Below are 24,957 nucleotides of genomic sequence, written 5' to 3' on the forward strand. Positions count from 1 at the left end.
ACTGTCCTGTGCTATCACCAGTGGGATTATCAGTTGATCTGCCACCTGTCTTCAGGAGTTTCGGCCCGCTTAAGATCAGGACTCCCTTGAGGTGGTGGGCCAGCAGTGCTAAAGCACCACCTCCCACTGGTGAGCTTAAAAACTTGGCATCTGCCTCTGTCAGAGTTGTTGGTCACTTCCATCCAACAGATAGTCTGCTCTTCAGGTGTCTATGCAACTACTGAAGGGTTTGCAAGTGGAATTCTGTCTGATTTTCCCACAAAAAATATAAAATACAGTAAAGAAATTGTCAAGAAAAAGTAATCATTTCCAAATGCTGCTATTTTGTTTGAAACTGGTAAATAAAATTGAAGATCTCAGAGCTAGATTGGTGTACCTTTAATGAGGGACATTAAAAGCTGTTGTATTTTTTTGTTTCTTCCACTATTCCAGATGCAACTTGAAGGTTTCAAAACGCACCACCAAGATAGGACTGCTGAGCCTTCTAAAGGCAGAGGAGGTGGAGTATGCTTTACGATCACCTCCCTGTGGTGTACAAACCTTACAATGGTGTCCCAGTCCTGCTCTCCCAACCCGGAGCATCTTGTGATCAGGAGTTGGCTATTTTATCTGCCACAGTAGTTTCCAGCGATCATCTTAGTGCACCCTGATGCTTTCCCTGTCACTTTGGGGGATTTTAAGCAGGCCAGCTTGAAAAAGGCTCTAAATAATTATTACCAACAGATCACTTGTAGAACCAGAGGAACCAACACATTGGACCACTGTTATACCACCATCACAAGTGCTTACTGTGCTATCCCACACACACACTTTGGGAAGTCTGATCACCTGGCTGTACTTTTACTCCCTGAGTACAGGCAGAGACTGAAGACTGCAGCACCAGCAGTGAGGACCAAGAAGGTTTGGACAAGGGAGGCACAGGAACGCCTACAGGACTGCTTTGAATCGGTGGACTGGACTGTAGTTAGGGATTCACCTTTGAGTATGAATGAGTATGCCACAGCCATCACTGGCTTCATTAAAAGCTGTATGGATGAGTGTGTGTGTACGAAAACATATTCTACATAGCCAAATCAAAAGCCATGGGTGAACCAGGAGGTTCATAGTCTTCTGAGGGCGAGATCCGTGACATTCAGGTCTGGCGACCCAGGTCTGTACAACTTGTGTAATGAGATTGGAAGCGGAATCAGATGCATATCAACTCTGGCGGGGTTTGCAGGCCATTACTTCCTACAAAGCAAAATCTAACATCATGAATGGCGGTGATGTTTCACTCCCAGATGAGCTCAATGCCTTTTATGCACGATTTGAAAGGGAGAATAAAACTACAGCTGTGAGGAACCCTTCAGCAGCCAGTGACCCTGTGATCCCTGTCTCGGAGGCCGATGTCAGGCTGTCTTTCAAGAGGGTGAACACCCCGGAAGGCGGCAGGCCTCAATGGAGTACCTTGTGTCAACCAAAGACATTTTCAATCTCTCATTGCCACACTTGGAAGTTTCCATCTGTTTCAAAAGGGCAACAGTTATACCAGTGCCCAAGAAGAGCAGGGTGAGCTGCCACCAGAAGCACGTTAAGAATTCGGCAGTAAGCCACACAGAATCCTAAGTCTGCAATGGACAACTGCAGCAATCCAATCAATGGGTGCAGGGCATCGGCAAGGCAGTACCTCTACAGGAATACGCTGGAGTGTCTGGTTTGACAGGGTGAGCAAATGCAACTGCAGACATTCTGGAGAGAATTGTTCAAGGTGGCGCCAGAAACCAATGGCAATGTCCTACAGACAGTTCACAAAAGTACTTCTTCTCCTCCTTCTTTTAAATATGCTTCTACTACTAAACTGCATGCGATTGGAGCCTGTAATTTACATTTTGATGATATATTTTTGGGCCAACTGAGTGATCTGGTGCTTTCGCTGTCTCCAGGAATGGTTCAGAGTGAGATTGAGAATGGAGTGTTCGGCCTAATGACCGAGCACGAGCCCATGACTGGCTCCACTACTCACCGACTACAGTGCCGAGCAAGACTGAAGTTGACGAGGCCGCGAGCAGAAGGCGAGCAGGTGTTCAGCACCGCCAGCCTGCATTTGACCAGTCTCCCTCACACTCACTGCTGCTGGAGCGGGGTGCAGGAGTCCTGGGTCTTGGGAAAGGTTTGATCAATGCGACTCATGAACTGGGCTCGTTTTTAGAGGATGTCAGCAAATACACTCAAAAACTTCTATAGTTGTACCTTGGAGAGCACTCTGACAGGCTGCAACACTGTCTGGTATGGAAGTACTACTGCACTGGACCGAAAGAAGCTGCAGAAGGTTGTAAATCTAGTCAGCTCCATCTTGGGCACTAGCCTACAAAGTACCCAAGGGACTTTAGGGAGCAGTGTCTCAGAAAGGCAGCGTCCATTATTAATGACCTCCAGCACCAGCATGCCCTTTTCTCACTGTTACCATCAGGTAGGAGGTACAGAAGCCTGAAGGCACACACTCAGCAATTCAGGAACAGCTTCTTCCCCTCTGCCATCCGATTCCTAAATGGACTTTGACACTTTGGACACTACCTCACTTTTTTAATATGCAGTATTTCTGTTTTTGCACATTTTTAATAATCTATTCAATATACATAATTGATTTACTTATTTATTATGTTTTATTTTATTTATTATTACTATTTTTTCTGTCTCTGCTAGATTATGTATTGCATTGAACTGCTGCTGCTAAGTTAACAAATTTCACATCATATGCCGGTGATAACAAACCTGATTCTGACTCTGTGGTTCATCTTACATGTGCCTCTCATTGCTCCTTTTTTATTGCTACTTTGCGCGATTTTGATCAGGGCACTTTGACATGGACTGATTCTGTGGCCTGCAGTCAACGAACGACACAGCGCTAAACTGAACTGAACTGAACTAAACTGAACAGTCCTAGACTGTTCCAAAGAATCTGTGGTTTGATGTTTAATATTCTGAGTGTTATTTCTTCTTTTGTTGCCGTTTGCGTGATTTGTTCTTTTTTCATGTGTTGGGTGTTTAATGTTTTCTTTGAATGGGTTCCATGGTGTTTCTTTGTTTCATGGCTGCCTGTGAGAAGATGAATCTCAGCATTGTACTGTGTACTGCATGCATACTTTGAATCTTTGGAGGGCGATGGGATAACCAGTTGAGCATGAAGACCTAAAGGTGAGTTAATCCACTTGTGTCCAAGCCCTCACAGAGTCAGGGAATCATCAACTTTGGATTCACTTCCTGCACCTTCACAGCTAATTTTGGTGTTTCTAATGGAAGATTACTCATTGTCAGTTTCCCTACCATAACTCAGGACCATGAGCTCAGTTTCTGCACATAATTGCTGACTCCCCGAATTACCTCACAATCTTCCCTTGCTGCTTTTCCACTACCTCTAGTATGGCAGACTCCTGTTGTGCCAATGAATACTGGTAGGCTCTTCTCTTTGCTGCCCTCCACAACCACTGGACCCAAGCCAAGAATACCTTCTGCTTCAAGGTGAGCTTCCAAGCACGTATCCATCTCATTAGACTGTCTGTCTAGTTCCACACTTGTAACTTCACTTGTCTCTACCTGCCTCACTTTGTCAGCTACTGAAACTCCCATCCAGGTGTAAGTTCCTTCTGACAGCATCTATTCCAATTCACCTGCAGCCTTCCTCCCTAGTTTTGGGCTAGAAGTCAGGTAAAACCCTACTGCTCATGACAACTCTTAACAATTTTTATCAGCACTCTGTCTGCATGTATAATGGTTTGGTTGAAGGTTCTTGGCTAGAAACATCAAATGTTTAATCCCTGCCTGACCTGTTAAGTGTCAAAGGCATTTTATTTGTGTTTTTCAAGATCACCACCATCTTGCAGAATCTCGTTTTTTTGGTACGGCAATGGCTCTGCACATGACCACAAGAGACTGCTGAGAGTGCTGGGCACAGCTCAGCACATCACAGGAACCAACCTCCGCTCTTCAAAGTCTGTGTATACTTCTCACTGCTGCAGTTAACCAGCCGGTATAATCAAATACCCCAACAGCCCCGGACCTTCTCTCTTCATCCCTCTCCCACTGGACACAAACCTGAAAGCTCAAACCATCAGTTTCAAGGACAGCTTCTATCCCTGTTGTATGATAATATAGACTCCTGACTTCACAATCTACCTCACTGGCATCTTGCACTGTCATTTACCTGCACTGCCCTTCCCTGGTAGCATTTACCCTTCATTCTACATTGTATTGTTTTACTTTATTCTGGCCCAGTGCCCTGTGTGATGATTTGATCTGTATGAACAGTGTGCAAGACAAAGCTTTTCACTGTATCATGGTACATGTGACAATAATAAACCAAAAGGAAAGCACAACTCAAGAGCCAGGCATGGGCAGCACAATGACACAACAGTCTCAGAGCTCCAGCCACCCCACTTCAAACTTGTCAAGTACAGTTATTAACAAAGTTGAGTCCAATCCACAAACGATGTTGATTAAACCTTGCTCTGGCAGCATCCTCCAATGGGGGGGGGGGGCGGGGGAGGAGGGGGAGGGAGGGGGGAGGGGGAGATAGCATTTGAACACAGAGACCTTCCCTTAGGAGCAAGGAATGAGGGGTGAGGGGGTGAAGAGGACTTGGGGAAGAGGGGTGGGGAAGAGGGGTGTGGAAGGGGGTGGGGAAGAAGGGTTGGGAAAGAGGGGGTGGGGAAGGAGGTGGGGAAGAGGGGTGTGGAAGAGGGGTTGGGGAAGAGGGGTTGGGGAAGAGGGGTTGGGGAAGGGGGTGTGGAAGAGGGGTTGGGGAAGAGGGGTGTGGAAGAGGGGTTGGGGAAGAGGTTTGTGGAAGAGGGGTTGGGGAAGATGGGCGTGGAAGAGGGGTTGGGGAAGATGGGTGTGGAAGAGGGGTTGGGGAAGAGGGGTTGGGGAAGAGGGGTGTGGAAGAGGGGTGTGGAAGAGGGGTGTGGAAGAGGGGTGTGGAAGAGGGGTTGGGGAAGATGGGTGTGGAAGGGGGGTGGGGAAGAGGGGTGGGGAAGAGGGGTGGGGAAGAGGGGTGGGGAAGAGGGGTGGGGAAGGGGGGTGGGGAAGGGGGGTGGGGAAGAGGGGGAGAAACTGTGACACAGAGACACCTTCCACCAGCAGCAGCGAGCAAGAACACTCACTAGCTTTCTGCACCTGCCTTGATAATTTCAATCTTCCTTGGCACATTAACTGGCAATATTGGTGAAAAATGGAATCGATCATGCGCTCGCGCCCTGTCTCCAGGCTTCCTGCCCTCCATGCTGCACACTTTGCACACAGCCTCGTGGAACCCTCTCGGAGACAGCAACGTGTCAGATCACTCGATTGGCCCAAAAACATCCCACCAGAATGTAGATCATCGGCTCTGAACAGTGGGTCACAGGTTTCAACAGTATCAGAACCATATTTAAAATAAAAAGGAGACAAAAAATAAGTGAACCATCTAGAGGATTGATTATAATTATGAGTTTAGATGTGATACATGCATACCTCGCTTAAAGTAAAAGACAATTCTGTTTTCTTAGACTTCCTGCATCTTCCTTTGAATTAGTTTAATGTTTTGAAATTATAAAACACAACATTTGCAACAAGGTATTTTTAAAACAAACCTGACACGGCTACCGACCAAGACATTTGAGATAAAATAAAAATGCTGTGTGGAACATTGAACTTAAAAGAATCAGCCCAGCACATGGAGAGACTGTTGAGTTTAAAACAAAAGTAGCCAGCACATATTCTTCGGAAGAGGAAGACACGATCAAGTGTTTTTTTTAAAAAAAGGCTGTTAACAGAAGAATTCAGGGTTCATAAAGAGAGAGAGTACTGGGTGATAATAATAATTTTAAAAAAATCAGAGATGGTTGGCTACATGGAAAGATTGACAAGTTTGATTACACAACAATATTTGGCTCATATATACTGAACCATTGGAACAGTATTTTGAAACAAATGCAATAACCAAGGAGAAGAGAGTTCCAATTTTCTCCTAATTGGATTAGGTTTAAAGACATACAGTTTGCTTCAAAGTTTGGCTGCTCCAACCAAACCATCAAAAATTAGCTTTGCTAAAGATGATGTAGGAACACTTAGAACCAGAGCCATTGTTGACTGCAGAATGCTTTAGGTTTCATAAGTGGAATCAAAAGGAAAAGGAGTCCACTTCAGCATGTGTGGCTGAATTGAAGAAGTTGTCTGAATATTGTCATTTCCATAATGGGCTTGATATACACTTCGAGATTGTTCAGTTTGTGGAATCTTACAAGAAAGCATTCAAAAACTGCTCATAACAGAAGCTTAGTTTACATTCAAACGAGCAGTAGAAATTGCTGTTTCAATGGGAACCACAGAGATGCAATTGAATTTCAGTCAGAAAAGAAAGTGAGTGTGAATAAAATCACAGCGTATAAATAAAAATCAGACTGACCAAATAAATTATTGCAGGGGCTCACACACACCAAACAAATGCAGAGTTAAAGGTGAAACTTACAAAAAAAAGCAACCAAGTAGGACACATACAAAGACAGTGATGAGAATGACACAGGATTGTGTAGCCTTGAGGTTTACTGTATGAAAATTAACAATAGGCAAGCAACATGGCTTACACCAGTAGTGAACGGAAAATTAAGTAAAATTAATTAGACACTGGGTCAGCTGTTTCAGTCACACCACAAATTGAGTTTGAACAGCATTTCAAAGATATCAAATTGAAGCCTGAAGATATCCAATTAAGAACTTATACTGGAGAAAAGATAACTCCTGTGGGAATGACATCAGGACATCCATAACAGTTAGGTACAACAACCAACAAGCCACAGTGAGCTGACATGTGATACAAACAGGAGGACGAGTATTGTGAGAATGTGATTGGCTGAGACAACTACCATTTGATTGGAAATCCATCTTCCATCTGCATGCAAGAAAGCCAAACTGAAAGTAAATTAAGACATATACTGGATAATGACAAACCAATATCATGCCAAACACCATGAATCATTGCCAAACAGAGGACAAACAGGTGTTGGTGCCAACCTCTAATTGGAAAGCATATTGGACCAAGGAAGGACAATGCTGCTCACAGGAAGTGTGGAAATGATGAAAGCAGTGGTCTGACTACAACAATTTTTGTAGGTAACCTATCTGAGAAAACTTCTGATATGTTAAGCAGGCAGATACTTGTGAAATGTGGCTTGGTTTTAAACTGGAAGAGTAGTTCAAGGAGCTTCAGGAAAGTTGCAAGCGTTCAGCTTTTGTGAGTATATAGGAACCAGATTCTTCTCTGTGTGCATTAAGGTTAGTGCATAAACTTCAAGTTGGAGACAATAAGCTGCTTTTAGAAGTAGATGCAAAGACCGAAGCCCAGCTGGGTGAATGGAAACCCAAAAAGAAAGGAGTTGATGGGGTTTCAAAGACAGAGGATTTGTTAGATGATGTTGTGAATGAGGAAATCAAGAGGAGAGATCAGATCATTAAGGGAGCGATAGAAGGAATAAGAAGAAAATACTCCAGTGAACTAAATACACCTTCACAAGATCAAGATGCACAAACTAGAAGAATGGAAGAAGAAGAAAGATGGCTACTGCTATCAGAACCACTTCCTACTGTCTCAGAGTGAACTCCTACAACCACCACCGAGGAGGCCCCAGAACCTGACCTTGTTTCCAGCCACAAGTCTCCCTGGCCAAGCAGCTGACTCCCTTCTCAGGAAAAACACCAGTAAGAAATCCCCCACAGCGATTAAATCTTTAGACCTGAATGGGACAAATTAACATTTACTGTGTTGTGGATGTCTGTACAGTAGTTGCATTTTATAGTATATTGTGTGTCTATTGAGTTGGAATTTATGGCTAAGCAGGGAGTGGTGTTGTGCGTTTGATATTTCGGTAATCTTGTATATATATTGTTTGATTAAGCATTCCTTCATTTAAATAATTCATTAGGGGTTATGTATGAAACCCTGCTGGTTTCCTTGGCTGTGCAAGTCTAGGGAAGACACACTCCAGTCCTGCCAAGCCCGTTAAATTGAGACGGCTCTTCCACTGGGTCATATCCTATGACCGGTCCGCCCCAGTGTCTTCTCTCTTCATCTGCCGCCGAACAAAACTCCAAGACCAACTTTAGCGTCCCTCACCAAAAAAACCTCCCCCCAGTTCCACCATCCTAATTGGATGGCCCACATTCCTCGTCATCAACAATAACCCAAACAGGCTGACAGCAGAACAGACTGCTCTTATGAACTGCTCAATGAAATACCTACAGCATAACAGTAAAGATGTGAACCAGGGCATTACATATGTATAAATATGTTAAATGCATACTACCACGTGATACATGCATGCCTCACTTAAAGTTAGACTTGTATTCCAGGACTCCCTGCATCTTCCTGTGAACTAGTTTAATGTTTTGAAGTTACAAAACAAAACACTTTGGACTGTCGACCTGATCTTCTTGCCTTGTCCTATCTACCTGCACTCGGACAATATCCCTCCAAACCACTCTCATTCATGTGCCTGGTAGATTGGTTAATTGGCCAGTGTAAAATACCCATTGATCGGTGGATCAGAGGAAGCTGATGGGCACGTGAGGGAATTACAGAGAAATAACAGTGTGGAAAAGGGATTAACAGATTTCTTTGAGAGCCGGCACATATATCTTATACTATCATATATTTCATAGCCTTACATGTTGCTATGAAATACACGATAAGATAGTATTAGATATGAATAGAGCACATGGTCTGGGTTGATACTATGGGGTAGTGCGGAAGGAGTACTGCATTGTCAATGAGATCTCCTTCCAGGCACAACATTAAACCAAGATAACCATGTAATTATAACCATATAAGATTTCTTCAGTCCCTTCAGGTGGACATAATAGAACTCTCAACATCAGATCAAAAGAACCCATGGTGCTAAATTTCATTTTTTAGTCATTTCCTTTGAGCATTTGAGGGTAACATGCAGTAGATAAGTGCTTTGGTGTACACACTCTTACATGCTTACCTGAATATTGGTTTGAAGGAAAGCCATAGAAATGACAATGTTTTACCTTATTATGAACATTTGCAAAATGGCTTTTTCGACACGGTAGTGGCTAGCACAATCGCTCAACAGCACCAGCGATCACCCATTGGGGTTCAATTCCCGCCACTGTCTATAAGGAGTTTGTACAATCTTCCAGTGACCGTGAGGGCTCCCTCCAGTTTCCACCCGCTTTCCAAAGAAATATGGATCGAGTGTCACCTTCCAGAGCTCACTTGTCTCAGAATGAGAGGGGAGGTTCACTCGACGATGAACAGCATCACTTTGTGTGCACAAAACAGAACAAAACAGACCCAAGAAAATTATTCTGCAAACACACGAGGGTTCTTTTTAATAGAAAGGTGACAATGAAAGGGGTACACTTAATATGCAAACACACTTCAGCTACCAGCCCTAGGGCAACAGATGGATTTGGTGCATTGTTATAGAACGTACACCAGTAGGTCTCGCAAACAACAACTCTTCGACTAACGGCAGACTAAGCTGGAAGTGTAAGCTGGGATTGTGGGTCTGGGTCTGTGCCTGAAGCATACAAACACCACGTAACGAGAACTTGGGTCCCAGCATGGAAGGGGTGGTTTTCACAAGTCAGATGTTCTAAAATACATTACAAAATACAGAGACTCGCTTTGCACCTTGTTACAACCCAGACAGAAGCACCAAATTGTATTTAGCTTATACCCGTTATTTAGTTTGAATTAAAAGAGCTGATATTCCATCTTCACACATTGGATGGAGAGCCCAGGTCCTCAGCGCAAATCTGGGTGGGTGCTGCGCACGGCTGTCTCCACCCCGTTAACGGTTAGAAGGCCACCCTAGCCTCCACGGCAGGATGAACTCCCCTCAGGGAGAGTGCAGCAATAAACAACCTTCAAAGACCAGCCATTCCAACCCTCTTTACTTCAGTGACACCCTTTTCTGCAAAATATGATACATATTTACAACCAGCATGTGCACACGTGCACACACACTCGCACACACCACACACACACGCGCACGCACGCCCACAGTATATAATTTTAAAAAAAACACTAAATTACATGACAACAGTTGAACTGTCCAAAAGAGAGGAGATTCTCTTTCGAGTTTGGTTTTATCTTAAAGGAAAGGGCTTTCTCACAGAGTGGGATCTGCAGTATCCTATCTCTGATATTTACATTCTTTGACCTGCCAGTGTCAAATTTATTCACAGGGTCTGCATTGCTGTCAAAGCACGCACTGTCATTCGGTAACCCACTGTTCTCAGCAATATGGTCAAACAAGTGCTTTGGGCTTTCCAGACTTGGGCCCTCGTCTTTCTGAAGTGACTGCAGTTTTCCCTTTGCCAAGTCCGTGTTTGGCAGCCTGGGCACAGTGGGTTCAATGCCCTTCCCCTGTCGGGCAGCCAGGCACTGGCGGGTATGCGGGCAAGGGGGCAGCTTCTCGGCGCCGAGGTCGGTGACGGGGCCAGGTGCTCTGCCGATGCCCTTGCTGGTGCTGTTGTTGTTGCTTTCATTCATCAGGTTGATGGGCCTGTTCCCGAAGTAATGTGGGAGCTGTTCGGATTTCCCGGCCCACCTACTGCAACAGAGCGGCCCCACGGAACCTCTGACTTCAACCGAGGAGCTCCTAACCTCCACTGAGCGCTGGCAGCTCCACGTGTCAGGAAAGAGTTTGCTACTAAGCCCCTGCTTGCTGTCCTTCTGGGAACAACCCGAGGTGGCGATGCTGTTATCCTCTCGACTACTGGCACGGCGTGGAGTTTCCTTCACACAAAGGCATGGTGCAGTCTTAACCTCCCCTTGAGGCTCCTCCTCCGCCTCCTCTTCATCTTCTTCACTGATCTGCTGAAGGACAGACGCATTCTTTGGCATGACGGACGTTTCTAGTGAAGATCGGAGGAGGATTCTCATTGGCGACGGGTTACCTTCTGCGCTGCTTGCGAGTTTCACGATATCCTTTGCACTACTGGTCACACTCTTCTCCACCTCCTTCTGCGCATTTTCTGGGTGCTTTGTGGGTCCCCTCGTGCCTGCAGAATGCTTTATCGAAAATGAATTGTGCGTTTCACCCAAGGGGCCGCTGTCAACAGTATCCCTGAAGCCACCAATTGGTGCTGACAGAGAAGGCCTGAATCAGAGACAGAGAGAACAAAGGTGGTTAGAACTGAGATAGTTTCTGTAAGCGATAAAGAACGACAAGGCATACCTGTACATTCAATAATACGCTTGATACCTGGAACATTTCAACCACAACACTGAACAAGGAGGAATTGCTCCCTCTTTAGTCGTTTGTTTCCAGTTTGGTTGGGTTTGACAATTCAATCATATCAACTGCCCAGCAGTGAGTTTGCCAGCAGTGGGGAACAGAAACCTTTAAACACCAGAGATTCTGCAGGTGCAGGGAAGTCAGGGCAACACACACAAAATGCTGGAGGAACTCAGCAGGCCAGGCAGCATTTCTGGAGAGGATTGAATTGACACTTTGGGCCAAGACACTTCATCAGGACTGAGTATGAAATAAAACTTTTACAATTTAGGACTCCAACAGTGTGAGATAAAATTATGTCATATTTACTAAGAAGTTAATCCTGTAAATGTGGAAAACGGACTCTGTGCCTACGTGCGATCTGTGGCTGAGAGAACTGGCAAATACTTTACACTTAGAGAGACTGAGACTGTATAATGAGGACAGAGGGGACATCCTTGAAAGGACATGGGGCCCTGTACCGGACATTCTCACGGGATGAGGACTGAGGATTTTTGGTGTGGTGCACCTCTGCTGGGCACGTTTACTTTTGCCTTTATATTTTGCTCCCTTTTGCTGCTCAATGTTTAATTTGATTTTGTGATGGTTGTGGTTTTTGTGGATGTGCTGTATTTTTTGTGTGTTTTTTGTTTGTTTGTAATAAACAAAAATAAAAAAAATAACTTTAAAAAATTATGTCATATTCCACTTTGTGGAGAAACATTCCCCATTCTTTAAAAGTCAGATGAACTCCTGCAATAACAAATACCCATTACATTCACCAACCACCCCTGTGTTTATTAGCAGCTGAACACAGGTGTTGATCAATGTCTGTTAATAATTAGTCAAGACTGGCCATTTTATGTCATAGACTTAGAATCTCACAGCATTGGTTTGACTTAAACTCCAACCAAGTGGTTTGGTGAAAGAACAGGCATTTCACTAGCTCTTTGTTTCAAATAGCTTGGATACCTGCTGCCACAAAACAACAAAGTTCATGACCTACTGTACGTCAGTGATAATAAACCTGAATCTGAATTCTGAATCCTAAATCTTTCAAGACGAGAGATCAAGTGTAGACGTGGTCTTTTGATTCATTGAAGTTAACAGTTCTTGCTAATGTTTTGCTTGATAACTGTATTAGTTTGGAAACTTTATTAGCACAGAGATATGCACTGCCGTCAAACAATGCACCTTTGCCAATATGTATTGCGTTGTACGATCAATACTAGAGAGGTAGACTCCAGGTGTGAAGAAATTATAGAACTGCCCACCATTGACATAGATACTCAGGCTTACCCTAGGAGTATCCTTGATGATAACCTAAATCTGGTCTGTTACATTGGCAGATATGTGAATTGGGAGGTTTAAAAAGAGCACAATTGCCTTTTGGGTGGAGAAGTCCTAATTCAGAACATGAAGAACAGTTAGAGAAGCAAATGAACTACCTGCAACTCAATAGGAGCCTACACTCAGTGGCCACTTTATTAGGTACTCTTGCCCGTTAGTGCAAATATCTAATTAGCCAATCATGTGGCAGCAACTTAATGCCCAAAAGCATGCAGGGATGGTCAAGAGATTCAGTTGTTGTTCATACCAGACATCAGGATGGGGAAGAAATGTGATCCAAGTGCCTTTGCAGTGGAATGATTGTTTGTTTGTGCCAGATGGGGTGGTTTGAGTATCTCAGAAACTGCTGTTCTCCTGGGATTTTCACGCACAACAGTCTCTAGAGTTTACAGAGAATGGTGCAAAAAAAAAACATCCAGAGAGCATCAGTTCTGTGGGTGAAAACACCTTGTTAATGAGAGAGGTCAGAGGAGAATGGCCAGACTGGTTCAAGCTAACAAGAAGGTGACAGTAACTCAAATAACCACTCACTACAACAGTGGTGTGCAGAAGAGCATCTCTGAATGCACAACATGTCTGAACCTTGAAGTGGATGGGTGACAGCAACAACAAACCACACTGGGTTACACTCCTGTACCTAATAAAGTGGCCACTGAGTGTAGATTCAAGCTGCAGAGGGGTTCTTGAGGTGCAATGGTAAACTACACTATTGCCTCCCTAGACAGAATACTTCCAACTCATGGGGAGTCTGCCTCCCTGGGCTGAGCTGTTCAACTGAGGAGACAAGTACCTCACCACCTTCATGTAGCAGTGGATGAATCACCAAGGAATAGAAGCCTGGAGCCAGGTGTGGTAAACAGGATGTATCATAGAAACATAGAAAATAGGTGCAGGAGTAGGCCATTCAGCCCTTCGAGCCTGCACCGCCATTCAGTATGATCATGGCTGATCATCCAACTCAGAACCCCGCCCCAGCCTTCCCTCCATACCCCCTGACCCCCGTAGCCACAAGGGCCATATCTAACTCCCTCTTAAATATAGCCAGTGAACTGGCCTCAACTGTTTCCTGTGGCAGAGAATTCCACAGGTTCACCACTCTCTGTGTGAAGAAGTTTTTCCTAATCTCAGTCCTAAAAGGCTTCTCCTTTATCCTCAAACTGTGACCTCTCGTTCTGGACTTCCCCAACATCGGGAACAATCTTCCTGCATCTAACCTGTCCAATCCCTTCAGGATTTTATACGTTTCAATCAGATCCCCCCTCAATCTTCTAAATTCCAACGAGTACAAGCCTAGTTCATCCAGTCTTTCTTCATATGAAAGTCCTGCCATCCCAGGAATCAATCTGGTGAACCTTCTTTGTACTCCCTCTATGGCAAGGATGTCTTTCCTCAGATTAGGGGACCAAAACTGCACACAATACTCCAGGTGTGGTCTCACCAAGGCCTTGTACAACTGCAGTAGTACCTCCCTGCTCCTGTATTCGAATCCTCTCGCTATAAATGCCAGCATACCATTCGCCTTTTTCACAGCCTGCTGTACCTGCATGCCCACTTTCAATGACTGGTCGATATGATGGGCTGAAGGGTGGGTTTCTGTTCTGCTGAGGAGCTAAGTGACTGCATCAACTAGTGACTGCACCAACTTGTGACTGCACCAGCTAGTGACTGCATCATTTTTGTTAAGCATTGGGAGAAAGGCAAGTATGTGGTGTCCGATCATAGACTGACCAGTGACCTTACTGAACAGCTTATAGGGTCCAGGGGCTAAAGGTCAACTCCTAATCCTATTAGTTCTTATTTGCCTCCTCATGGGATGACAACATTGGTAAAGCATCAGTTAGCCTTGTGACCCACACACTAATAAATATACTGCAGATTTTAACCTAAGTCAGATGTTTCAACTTCTGTTGAAGGATTTCAGCAGGTCTGGCAATATCTATGGAGAGGAATAAACAGTCGACATTTCAGGCCAAGACCCTTCATCAGGCCTGATGAAGGTCAAGTGTGGGTAGGGTGGGGGGGGGAGTGGAATGGGGTGTCATCATCAGGACCAAATGAAGGGTCTCAGCCTGCAAATGTTGACTGTTAGTTCTACTCCGTAGAGGCTGCCTGGTCAGCTGAGTTCTTCCAGCATTTTGTGCGTGTCGCTCTGGACTTCCCGCACCTGCAGAGTCTCTTGCGCTAATGTCGAAGGATCTGCTCTGCAAAATCTCCATTACCTGCACGGCACATGGGAGTTCCAGCTGTCATCCAGACTAAGGTTGCGACTCTGGGTGTGTTTCTCCTGCTTCTCCCTCAGGATCCTCTCTGCCAGCAGGAAGTAGCTGGCTGTGATGTGATTGTACTTGTCAGCTTCCAGTGCCCTGCAACAGAGGAAATCACACATAACTACTGGGCAAAAGGGCCCAAGAGAACAGGAACATAACCTTGCCCTCGGTCGCATTGGAAAATTTCTTCTTTAGACAAGGGCGACTTCATAGATGTTTAGAAATTCATGGGGGAGTATTGATAAAATCATAGTCTTTTCCCCAGTGTTAGGGAGTTCGAAACTTGGTGGCACAGATACAGATTCCTGGGAACAAAAGAGTTAATGTATGAGGAGTGTTTAATTGCTGTGGGTCTGTACTCGCTAGACTTCAGAAGATTGTGAGTATACAGTATCTCATTGAAACCCATTGAATATTGAAAGGCCTGGACAGAGTGGATGTTTCCTATAATGGGGAGTCTAAGATCAGAGGGCACAGCCTCAGAATAGAAGGGTGCCCCTTTAGAATAGATGAGGAGGAATTTCTTTAACCAGAGGGAGGTGAATCTGTGGAATTCATTGCCACAGATAGTTGTGGAGCCTAAGTTATTCTATATTTTTAGCAGAGATTTATAGACTCTTGATTAGAAACCAAAGATTATGGGGAGAAAGCAGGAGAAAGGGGTTGAGAGGGATAATAAATCAGCCATGATGGAATGGCAGAGATGACTCCTCTATTATATGTGATTTTAGGCATGTTTGTGCCCTTGGCAAATCCTGGCAAATTGTGCATGTTTGGTCTTATAAGAAGAGAGAGATTTAAAAGAGACCCAAGAGGTAACTTTTTTTTTACACACTATCTGGAAAGAGCTGGCAGAGGAAGTGGTCAAGGTGGGTACAATTGCAACATATAAGAGGCATTTGGATAGGTACATGGAGTGGTGGGGGAAGTGCTTGGAGGGTTATGGGCTGATTGCGAGCGACTAGCAGGGAAGTAGCACAAACAAGTTGGGCTGAAGGGCCCATTTCCATGCAATTTTACTCTCTAACAAAGGGCCACACTGGGTCAATAGCTTTGTTTATCAAGTGGCATGCATTAGTACTATTCAAAGACTTGCACACATTGGCACATCATGAGTTCCAGTTCAATATGTGTGTGTGCTGACTGAAGTGGCAGGCTCATCACAGAAGCTTAAAAAGGTTGACGTCTGTTTTCAGGGAAGGACACCTGGCAGCCCGGTCAAAGGCAGGCTCCAGTCTTCCAACACTCTAAAATGCCCCCTGAAATCAGCTTTTCACGAAAGGATGCACAATTTGCTAGGATTTACCATGTGTACCAACATACCATAAACCACATTCTTAAAAATACATTAGGAGAAACTGGCTTGTACAGATAAATTTAACTGCAATCTTATCTTCCCACACAAGTATCTTAATCATATACAATCTCCACCATCATATTTCTCAATCTCTGCCTTTCTGTCTCTACAGTTATTAGTTCCCTTCCTGAAATTAAGACCTGACTAAACTGCAGAAATTGCTCAGTTCCAGTCTTCTTTTCCAATCATCAGGCAATTGAAATCAAAACCCAACATTATCTAACACTTGATATACATCACAGGCTCTCATGAACTTTCTCACTGTCCAAGTAATAGACTTATGATCTTTCATCGATTTGAAATACGGACCCAACTCCACAGGGCTCTTCCAGAGGACTCCCCCCATACTCCCGGTAGCAATATAGCGGTGGGTTATTGGGGCTGGGTTTCTAAGCTTCACTCTTTTTCAATTTCAACAAAAATAAAGACACACAATGGCCATATCAGTGACTAGTTGCAGAGACTATGCCTCTCCTTCTGGCTGCTATACGCTACGATGCCTGACTGAATGTACATTCACACATGCATTGCCTGCACCACCTTCAAAGTTCAAAATTCAACGTAAACTTATTTTCCAAGTACATATATGTCACCATATACAACCCTGAGATTCATTTTCTTGTGGACATTCAAAGTCAATACAAAGAAACACAATAGAATCAATGAAAGACCGCACACAGGACGGACAAGCATCCAATGTGCAAAAGTCAACAAACTGCACAAATACAAACAAATAATGAAGCAACATGAGCAGTAACTATTAGAGTTATCGAGAACATAAGATGAAGAGTCCTTCATCAGAGCACTCCTACAGGTTCGGGGTGGCTTAGAGTGCAGACAGCAGAGTTCTGTGCAGTGCACCAGGGATTAGTGAGGGCGAGCTGGAGAAGAGGTGGTCACAAGGAGCATCTGCGTGGAAGGCGTTTCAGCTGTAATGGAGGTAAGATCAGCACTGAGGCAGGCGATGTTCGTCACCCAATGCTCCCAGCACAGATATTGTCACATGGGATCTGTAATGCTAGAAATCTGCAGCAACACACACAACACGCTGGAGGATCTCAGCAGGTCTGGTAGCATCCATAGGGGGAAATAAACAAGTTATATCTCAGGCTGAGATCTTTCAGCAGGAAAGGAAAGGAAGGGGCAGAAGCCAGAATACGAAGTTAGGGGAGGGAAGGCAATAGGTGAGACCAGAGGATGGGGAAGGTGGGTGAGTGGAGGGGAGGGGGGAAAGGTGTGAGAAGTTGCGAGATGATAGCCATACCTAACTTTATCCACAGAAAAACAGAGGAAGAAGGGAGAGAGCAATATTGTTGAAGCATTATTAACATAGGGTACATTCTCCTTTAAACATTAATGCTTTGTAACACATCAGCATCAGAGTAGGCAGTAACTATTAGACTGAGAATGGCAGACATTTCACTGAACAGAGGGTATGGACCTTTAGAAGTCCACACCTCCGAGAGTGAGGATGCTCCATTACTGGAAATATTCATTAAGTTTTTAACCAGCAATGTATTGGAGATCAGGTGGATTTGCCACTCAGTAAAACTGATTAGACCAGACTTGGAATATTGTTAAAAGTTGCTGGTGAACGCAGCAGGCCAGGCAGCATTTATTGGAAGAGGTACAGTCGACGTTTCAGGAGAAATGTCGACTGTACATCTTCCAATAGATGCTGCCTGGCCTGCTGCGTTCACCAGCAACTTCTATGTGTGTTGCTTGATATCCAGCATCTGCAGATTTCCTCGTGTTTGGAATATTGTGTTCAGTTTTGGTCCCCTCATTATAGGAAGAATGTGCAAGCTTTAGAGAGGGTGCAGAGGAGACTTACCAGGAAGCTGCCTGGATTAGAGAGCATATCTTATGAGGATAGGTTGAGTGAGCTAGGGCTTTTTTCTCTGGACCAAAGGAGGATGAGAGGTGACTTGGTAGAGGATAACTAGATGATGAACACTGAATGAATTGAGCAGTATTTTGAAGCAAATTAAACAGCCGATGAAAAATGAGTGCTATGGTTGGAAGAGCATAGAGTTTGCTTAGAAGTTTAAGTGCTCCAACCAAACCAGCCGAAGTGAGCTTTGCTGATATTGTAAGGTAATGCAGGGACATTTACAACCAAAGCCATTGTTGATTGCAGAATGCTAAGCAGAATCAAAAGGAAGGCGAGTCCATTTCAGCTTGTATAGCTGAATTGAAGAAATTGTCTGAGCATTGTCAGTTCAGTGATGGGCTTAATGATGCACTGAGAGATCATTTAGTTTGTGGAATCTTAGAAGAAAGCAGTCAGAAACATCTCCCAACTGAAGCACAACTTACATTTTAAAAAGCAATTGAAATAGCCATATCTATAGAAACACCAGCCAGAAACACAGTTAAGTTGCAGTCAGGAATAAAAGTGAACATAAAGAAAATTGCAACATCTAAGCAGAAACCTAGCTAGCTGAACAAATTGTGTTACCATTGTGGCAGGGGCTCACATACCCCACACCAATGCAGATTTAAAGGTTAAACTTGTAGAAAATGCAACAAAGTAGGACACAAAGTGCATGGTGGGCAGACAAAAATAAATGGACTACAGAGGAAAGAGAGAAAGATAAAAAGTCAACGTGCGGTTTCAAATAGAGAAACTAATAACAGGAAAGCAATATAGCTTACAGCAGAAGTGAACGGCAAGTTAATTAAAATGGAATTGGGCACTGGCTCGGCTGTTTGCATCATTCTACAAAATGAGTTTGAACGGCAATACAAAAGATACTGAACTGAAACCTGCAGATATCCAACTAAGAGCATACTGGAGAAAAGAAAACTCCTGTAGGAATGATATTCATAACAGTGAAATACAACAACCAACAAGCCATCTTAGGCTTGGATATGGTAACAACAGGAGGGCCAGCATCGTGGGGTCATGATTAGCTGAGAAAACTACATCTTGACTGGAGGTGGCATCCACCATTTGCATGCAACATCCCCTGCAACAGAGTCAACTGAAAGCAAATTAAGAAAGGTACTGCATGATGCCACAGCAGTACTCAAGAGTGGCATTGGAAAGCTTGAACATATCAAGGGTAAAATAGCGTTAAATGAAAATGCCATACCCATACCCAAGTTTTACAAAGCCCATTGGTTCCTCAGCCCATCTGTGATAAAGTAGATCAGTGAGCTAGATTACATGGAGGCTGAAGGAATTCTTTCCAAGTTTGAATGGAGACCGAATTGCTGATTTGGAAAAGGTGAAAGGAGGAGGTGTGTGTTTGATGATAAAGTTTCAAGAACACATAACAGTCAAATGCTGTCCATTCTATTTACTTAGGGTGTTCTCTATGATCCTAACCGCAGTTTACATAGGCAAGCAGCCAAGTATAATCAAGTGCTTGAGATACTGCATGGTGCCATCTCCAAGCAAGGAACAGTCCATCCCAGCACATTTCAAATCGTAGTTTTAACAAGGCTTGTTTAAAGAAAGCCCTGCCCAATTACAATTAGCATACAACCTGTAGCACCAGGAGCCCCAACATACGAGACCACTGTTACACTGAGATAAGGAATGCCGACCATTCCATGCCCAGTCTGCATTTTGTAAATGGGATCACTTGGCTGTCCTTCTACCTGCATACAGGCAGAGGCTAAAGAGCAAAGCTCCAGAGATTAGGACAACAAAGAGGTGGTCACGGGAGGCAGGGTAGCAGCTATGGGATTGCTTTGAGTCATTGGGCCACATTCAAGGACTCATCTGTAGATCTGAACGAATACACCACGGTTGTCACAAACTTGATTAAAACAGTTGTTGACGAAAGTCATTCAGAGTCTTCCCCCGCCCGAAGTCCTGGGAGGACCATGAGATCCGCAAATGGCTGAAGGCCAGGTCAGAGGCATTTGAGTCCAGTGACCGAGAAAGTTACAGGAGGTCCAGATACGAACTCACTAATTTTTATAAATGCACTGTAGAAAGCATTCTTCTAGGGTGCATCACAACCTGGTATGGCAATTGTCCTTTTAAACGCAAACAACAGGAATTCTGCAGATGCTGGAAATTCAAGCAACACATCAAAGTTGCTGGTGAACGCAGCAGGCCAGGCAGCATCTCTAGGAAGAGGTGCAGTCGACGTTTCAGGCCAAGACCCTTCGTCAGGACTAACTGAAGGAAGAGTGAGTAAGGGATTTGAAAGTTGGAGGGGGAGGGGGAGATCCAAAATGATAGGAGAAGACAGGAGGGGGAGGGATGGCAGTTGTCCTGTCCAAGACCAAAAGAAGTTGCAGAAGATCGTGAACACAGCGCAGCACATCACACAAACCAATCTTCCATCCTTGGACTCACTTTACACCGCATGCTGTCGGAGCAGTGCTGCCAGGATAATCAAGGACACGACCCACCCAGCCAACACACTTTTCGTCCCTCTTCCCTCCAGGAGAAGGCTCAGGAGCTTGAAGACTCGTACAGCCAGATTTGGGAACAGCTTCTTTCCAACTGTGATAAGACTGCTGAACGGGTCCTGACCCGGATCTGGGCCGTAACCTCCAAATATCCGGACCTGTATCTCGTTTTTTTTTTTGCACTACCTTACTTTCCAGTTTTTCTATTTTCTATTTATGATTTATAATTTAAATTTTTAATACTTAATTTTTTAAAATTTACTATCGATTTGTAATCCAGGGAGCGGGCAGTACAGAATCAAATATCGCTGTGATGATTGTACGTTCTAGCATTAATTGTTTGGCGACAATAAAGTATGAAGTATGTTCTTGATATTTATTGCTTATTTATTTATTTATTTATTTATTTATTATTTCTTTCTTTTTGTATATGTGTGTGTGTGTATATATATATATATATATATTCTCACACACATACACACACACACACACACACACACACACACACACACACACAAACTAATGGGTAATACCTTACATATTTGAGTTGGAATGCATTCTATATTGAGTTGGAGTTTATAGCTAAGTAGGGTGGAGTGTAATGTGTTCAATATTTGACTAATATTTAAGTAATATTGTAAATATATTGCTTGTTCAAGAATTATTTGTTGATGTAATCATTATGGGTTATATGTAAAAGTATGTGAATGGCAATGTCATTACGCGACCACGTCATACGTGAGCGCCTCTAAGAAAAAGAAGAAAAAAAACCTAAGTAGATAAAAGCATACCCTGGCTCCTATGTTTTTCTTTTGATTAGTTTCTGGAGCTACAGCACTGGGGGCCGAACGGCTGTAATGTGTTGTGATGCTCTATGTAATGGAATGGGGGAGAATGTCAGACATGAGCATACTGAATGGAAAATCAAGCTCCAGAGGCCACAGGGACTACAGCACTGCTCTTATTTCATGCGTTACGATGTGGCAATATTTATCTTCTGGAGATGATCTCTGGGCATTGCTTCGGTGTAGTCATGCAGTCCTCCCTGAGAGCACCAGGTGGCATCATGAGCTAAAATTAGCTATGATATCATCCTCTCTTCTGCTGTAATATCTGGCAAAGATTAGATGACAAGGTCATGATTTCAGGGTAAGCAGGATAATGAATTACGCACTGTACATCAGAAATAAATCTTTGCTGTCTCTTTCCCTAAGAAGTTATCGGGAGTGCTGGGCTACAGCATCAGGGTTGTAAAATGGAACTATTGCTACAGCAGCTAATACAGCCCAAGAGATGATCAGACTTAAGCAATCCCTCAGTGTTTCTGATGGAGATGAGCATTCAGCAGCCCGCTCACCACAACCTGAGCAGTGCGGAACACTTTCCAGAACATTCTAAGCAAGTTCCCTCCCAACTCACACAACACAAAAACAAGGATTGATTTAAATAAGGGTAATGCTAGGGTCACCAGAGGGCCCCACAGATCATCCACATCTGGCCCCCTGAGAAAAATACACCCTGCTTCTCCCCTCATTTACCTCACCTCCATCCAAAACAGCCTACTAATTTCTTTTATGTCCCCTTCAAGGCATCATCATCTAACAAAGGAGTGTCCTTAAGGAGAGAAACCCATTGAACAGTCACCTCCAAGGCCCAATAGCTTAAGGCTTCATTAATCCTAAAATGAGCAATTTCATTTCGGTGTCAAATTTGGGAATGTATGAGCAATAATGACATGACAACCTCATTATAAAACTCCCGGTCTGACTGCCCTGCAGCCTTGCTCCCAGCCTTGCTACAGTACATTACATGCTGCATTAGGGAACAAATTGGTCTGCTCAGTGTCCCGAAGGAAACACTTTACTGCAAGTCAAACAGAGTCTCCAGCCCGCTAGAATTCCAGGCTTTGCTGCCCTCCAGCTTGCGCAGGATGGCCTGCCTCCAATGGGAGTGCTTACATGGAAGTCAGCAGAGCTCCCCATCTGCCCAAGGTCAAACAATCAGACCTGGGTACACAGTGAAGGGAGAGACAGCAGACTGGCAAAACAAGGATTTAAACAGGAGCAAGTTCCCCATAAATCTTCGCTGTAAAAGCTCGAAGAGCGTAAGGAGTACTGCGTGCAGTTCTGGTCTCTTTACTTGAGGAAGGACATACTGGCTTTGGAGACAGTGCAGAGGAGGTTCACCAGAGATGAAGGGGGTTAGATTATGAGAAGAGATTGAGTCGCCTGGGACTGTACTCACTGGAATTCGAAAGCATGAGAGGAGATCCTATATAAACATATATAATAATGAAATGGATAGATAAGATAGAGGCAGAAAAGTTGTTTCCACTGGTAGGTGAGACTAGAAGTAGGGGACATAGCCTCAAGATTCGGGAGAGTAGATCTTGGACGGAAATGAGGAGGAACTGCTTTTCCCAAAGCGTGGTGAATTTGTGGAATTCTGTGCCCAATAAAGCAGTGGAGGCTACCTCAGTAAATATATTTAAGACAAGGTTGGATAGCTTTTTGCATAGTAAGGGAATTAAAGGTTATGGGGAAAAGGCAGGTAGGTGGAGATGAGTCCATGGCCAGATCAGCCATGATCTTATTGAATGGTGGAACAGGCTCGACGGGCCAGATGGCCGACTCCTGCTCCTGTTTCTTATGTTCACTCAGGAAGCTGCTCAAATGGGAAACCTCTACCATTTAGCATACAGCACATTCCACAGTATTTCCCCTCAGCCATTAACATTGACCTCCCCACACAGAAGATTGTAAAGGAAGTGAAGGATCTGATGCACTCACTCCTGGATCAGCTCTCGGTGGGCGATGTTGCCGCACTCCATGGCCTGGATAATGATTTCATGCTCCTCCTCAGAGAGGCTCTTGTAGGACGTGAGGGGCAGGCTCAGTTTCTTGGCAGGTGAAGGGTCAACGCCTTGAAGCCACGGATGACCTTCGATCTCTTCTAGCGACGCCCGCTTCCTCGGCTCCCTCTGCAACATCCTGGAGATCAAACTGCAACGACACAAACAACAAACCAAGCTTTACCAATGGAAGGCCACCATGGTGCTCCGCATTTCCTCACAATATAGAAAGCAGTCATTTTGGCCCATCGAGTACATGCCAGCTCACAGAGAAATTTGCTTAACTTCATGCCCCCCCTCACCAGATTCTGCCACTCACCTGCACACTAGGGAGTTTACAGAGGGTAATTAACCTACAAATCCCACATCCTGGGACATGCGAGGAAACTCCACACAAAGAGCACCGCAGGTCATCATTCATCCTGGGTACTGGAGTGGGAGGGAGCTATACTAGCTCTGCTGCTGCTTCACGATTGGGCCTCTGTATTTAGTTCAGCTTATCCCTGCACCGGCCCAAAGACTCAACACCCCTTTTCCATCTCAATGGGTTGAAAGCTTGCACTGTGTACTTCTGTTGTAAAGAGGCTGCAGATTCAAGAACTGAACACATAAACTGCAGGAGGAACTCCAGCAGGTCAGTCAGATTGATGATGAGTCCTGATGAAGGGTCTGGGCCCGAAACGTCAACTTCATATCCCCCTCCGCAGATGTTGCCCGACTTGCTGAGCTCCTCGAGCATATTGTGCAATTTTCTCCAGGCTTCTAGCATCTGCAGGATCTCCTGTGGCTAAGATTCAGGAACTGACCGGAAGTCCAATAAAGTTCTCTTCTGAAGTAGAACTGTACTCAACCCATCCCTCCAGTGGACCCTCTGCTGTAAATAATGTCGCTGTGCACTTCATACCAACAGAGTAGACCATAAATTCAGGAGCTCTGCCACAAAAGGACAACTGCTTTGTGAGCCCCAAATCCACCTGAAGGCGCCAGGGTTCTGAGGATGCCTATTAAATGACAAGGTTGTTGCCAGATTGCTATTCACACTTAACACCCTCTCAAACATGGAAAAACTTGGAGATGGGGTGGGGGCCACCAGCAATCACTCTATAACTTTGATCACTGGTGTAGCCCTCCCATGTTTCCACCTGCATCTTATCAGCAGCAGTTTTTAAAGATCCCTTACATGACAGAAAGACATCTGACTGAGCATCTCCTTCAATAAACAAGGGAAAGTTCTTCTGAGGATATAGAACTCAGTGTATGACAGCTGTCGGGGGGCCCTGGTCTCCCCTGGTGCCATTTTTTGAAAGCATAGTCTCCCAGGTTCCTGCAGCGATAAATAATCAGAGAGGGATGTCGTGCCCTCCTGTTTCATTTCATGAACAGTGGCATGAAGGGAATCTCAAAAGAAGATTCTCTCTCTGTAAATAAATAAAGAGCAAGGCAAAAGTCACAGCAGAAATCCTGAAGCAGGTGAGACTCTAACGGCATGATAGAACACAG

General features: G+C 44.4%; 1 protein-coding gene across 1 annotated transcript in view; it reads right to left on the minus strand.

Annotated features, from left to right (window-relative positions):
- Positions 1-9,334: 9,334 nt before the first annotated feature.
- Positions 9,335-24,957, minus strand: part of snrkb (SNF related kinase b) — a 129,978-nt gene continuing 114,355 nt past the window's right edge. Inside the window, exons 4-6 of the mRNA XM_072279428.1 lie at positions 23,396-23,608; positions 14,828-14,971; positions 9,335-11,141 (exon numbers count right to left, since the gene is read on the minus strand). Of these exons, the coding sequence (XP_072135529.1) occupies positions 10,064-11,141; positions 14,828-14,971; positions 23,396-23,608 (1,435 nt within the window). The 3' untranslated portion in view covers positions 9,335-10,063. The remainder of the gene's footprint in view (positions 11,142-14,827; positions 14,972-23,395; positions 23,609-24,957) is intronic.

This window comes from Mobula birostris, chromosome 15 (genome assembly GCF_030028105.1).
Source record: "Mobula birostris isolate sMobBir1 chromosome 15, sMobBir1.hap1, whole genome shotgun sequence".
Taxonomy (NCBI): Eukaryota; Metazoa; Chordata; class Chondrichthyes; order Myliobatiformes; family Myliobatidae; genus Mobula; species Mobula birostris.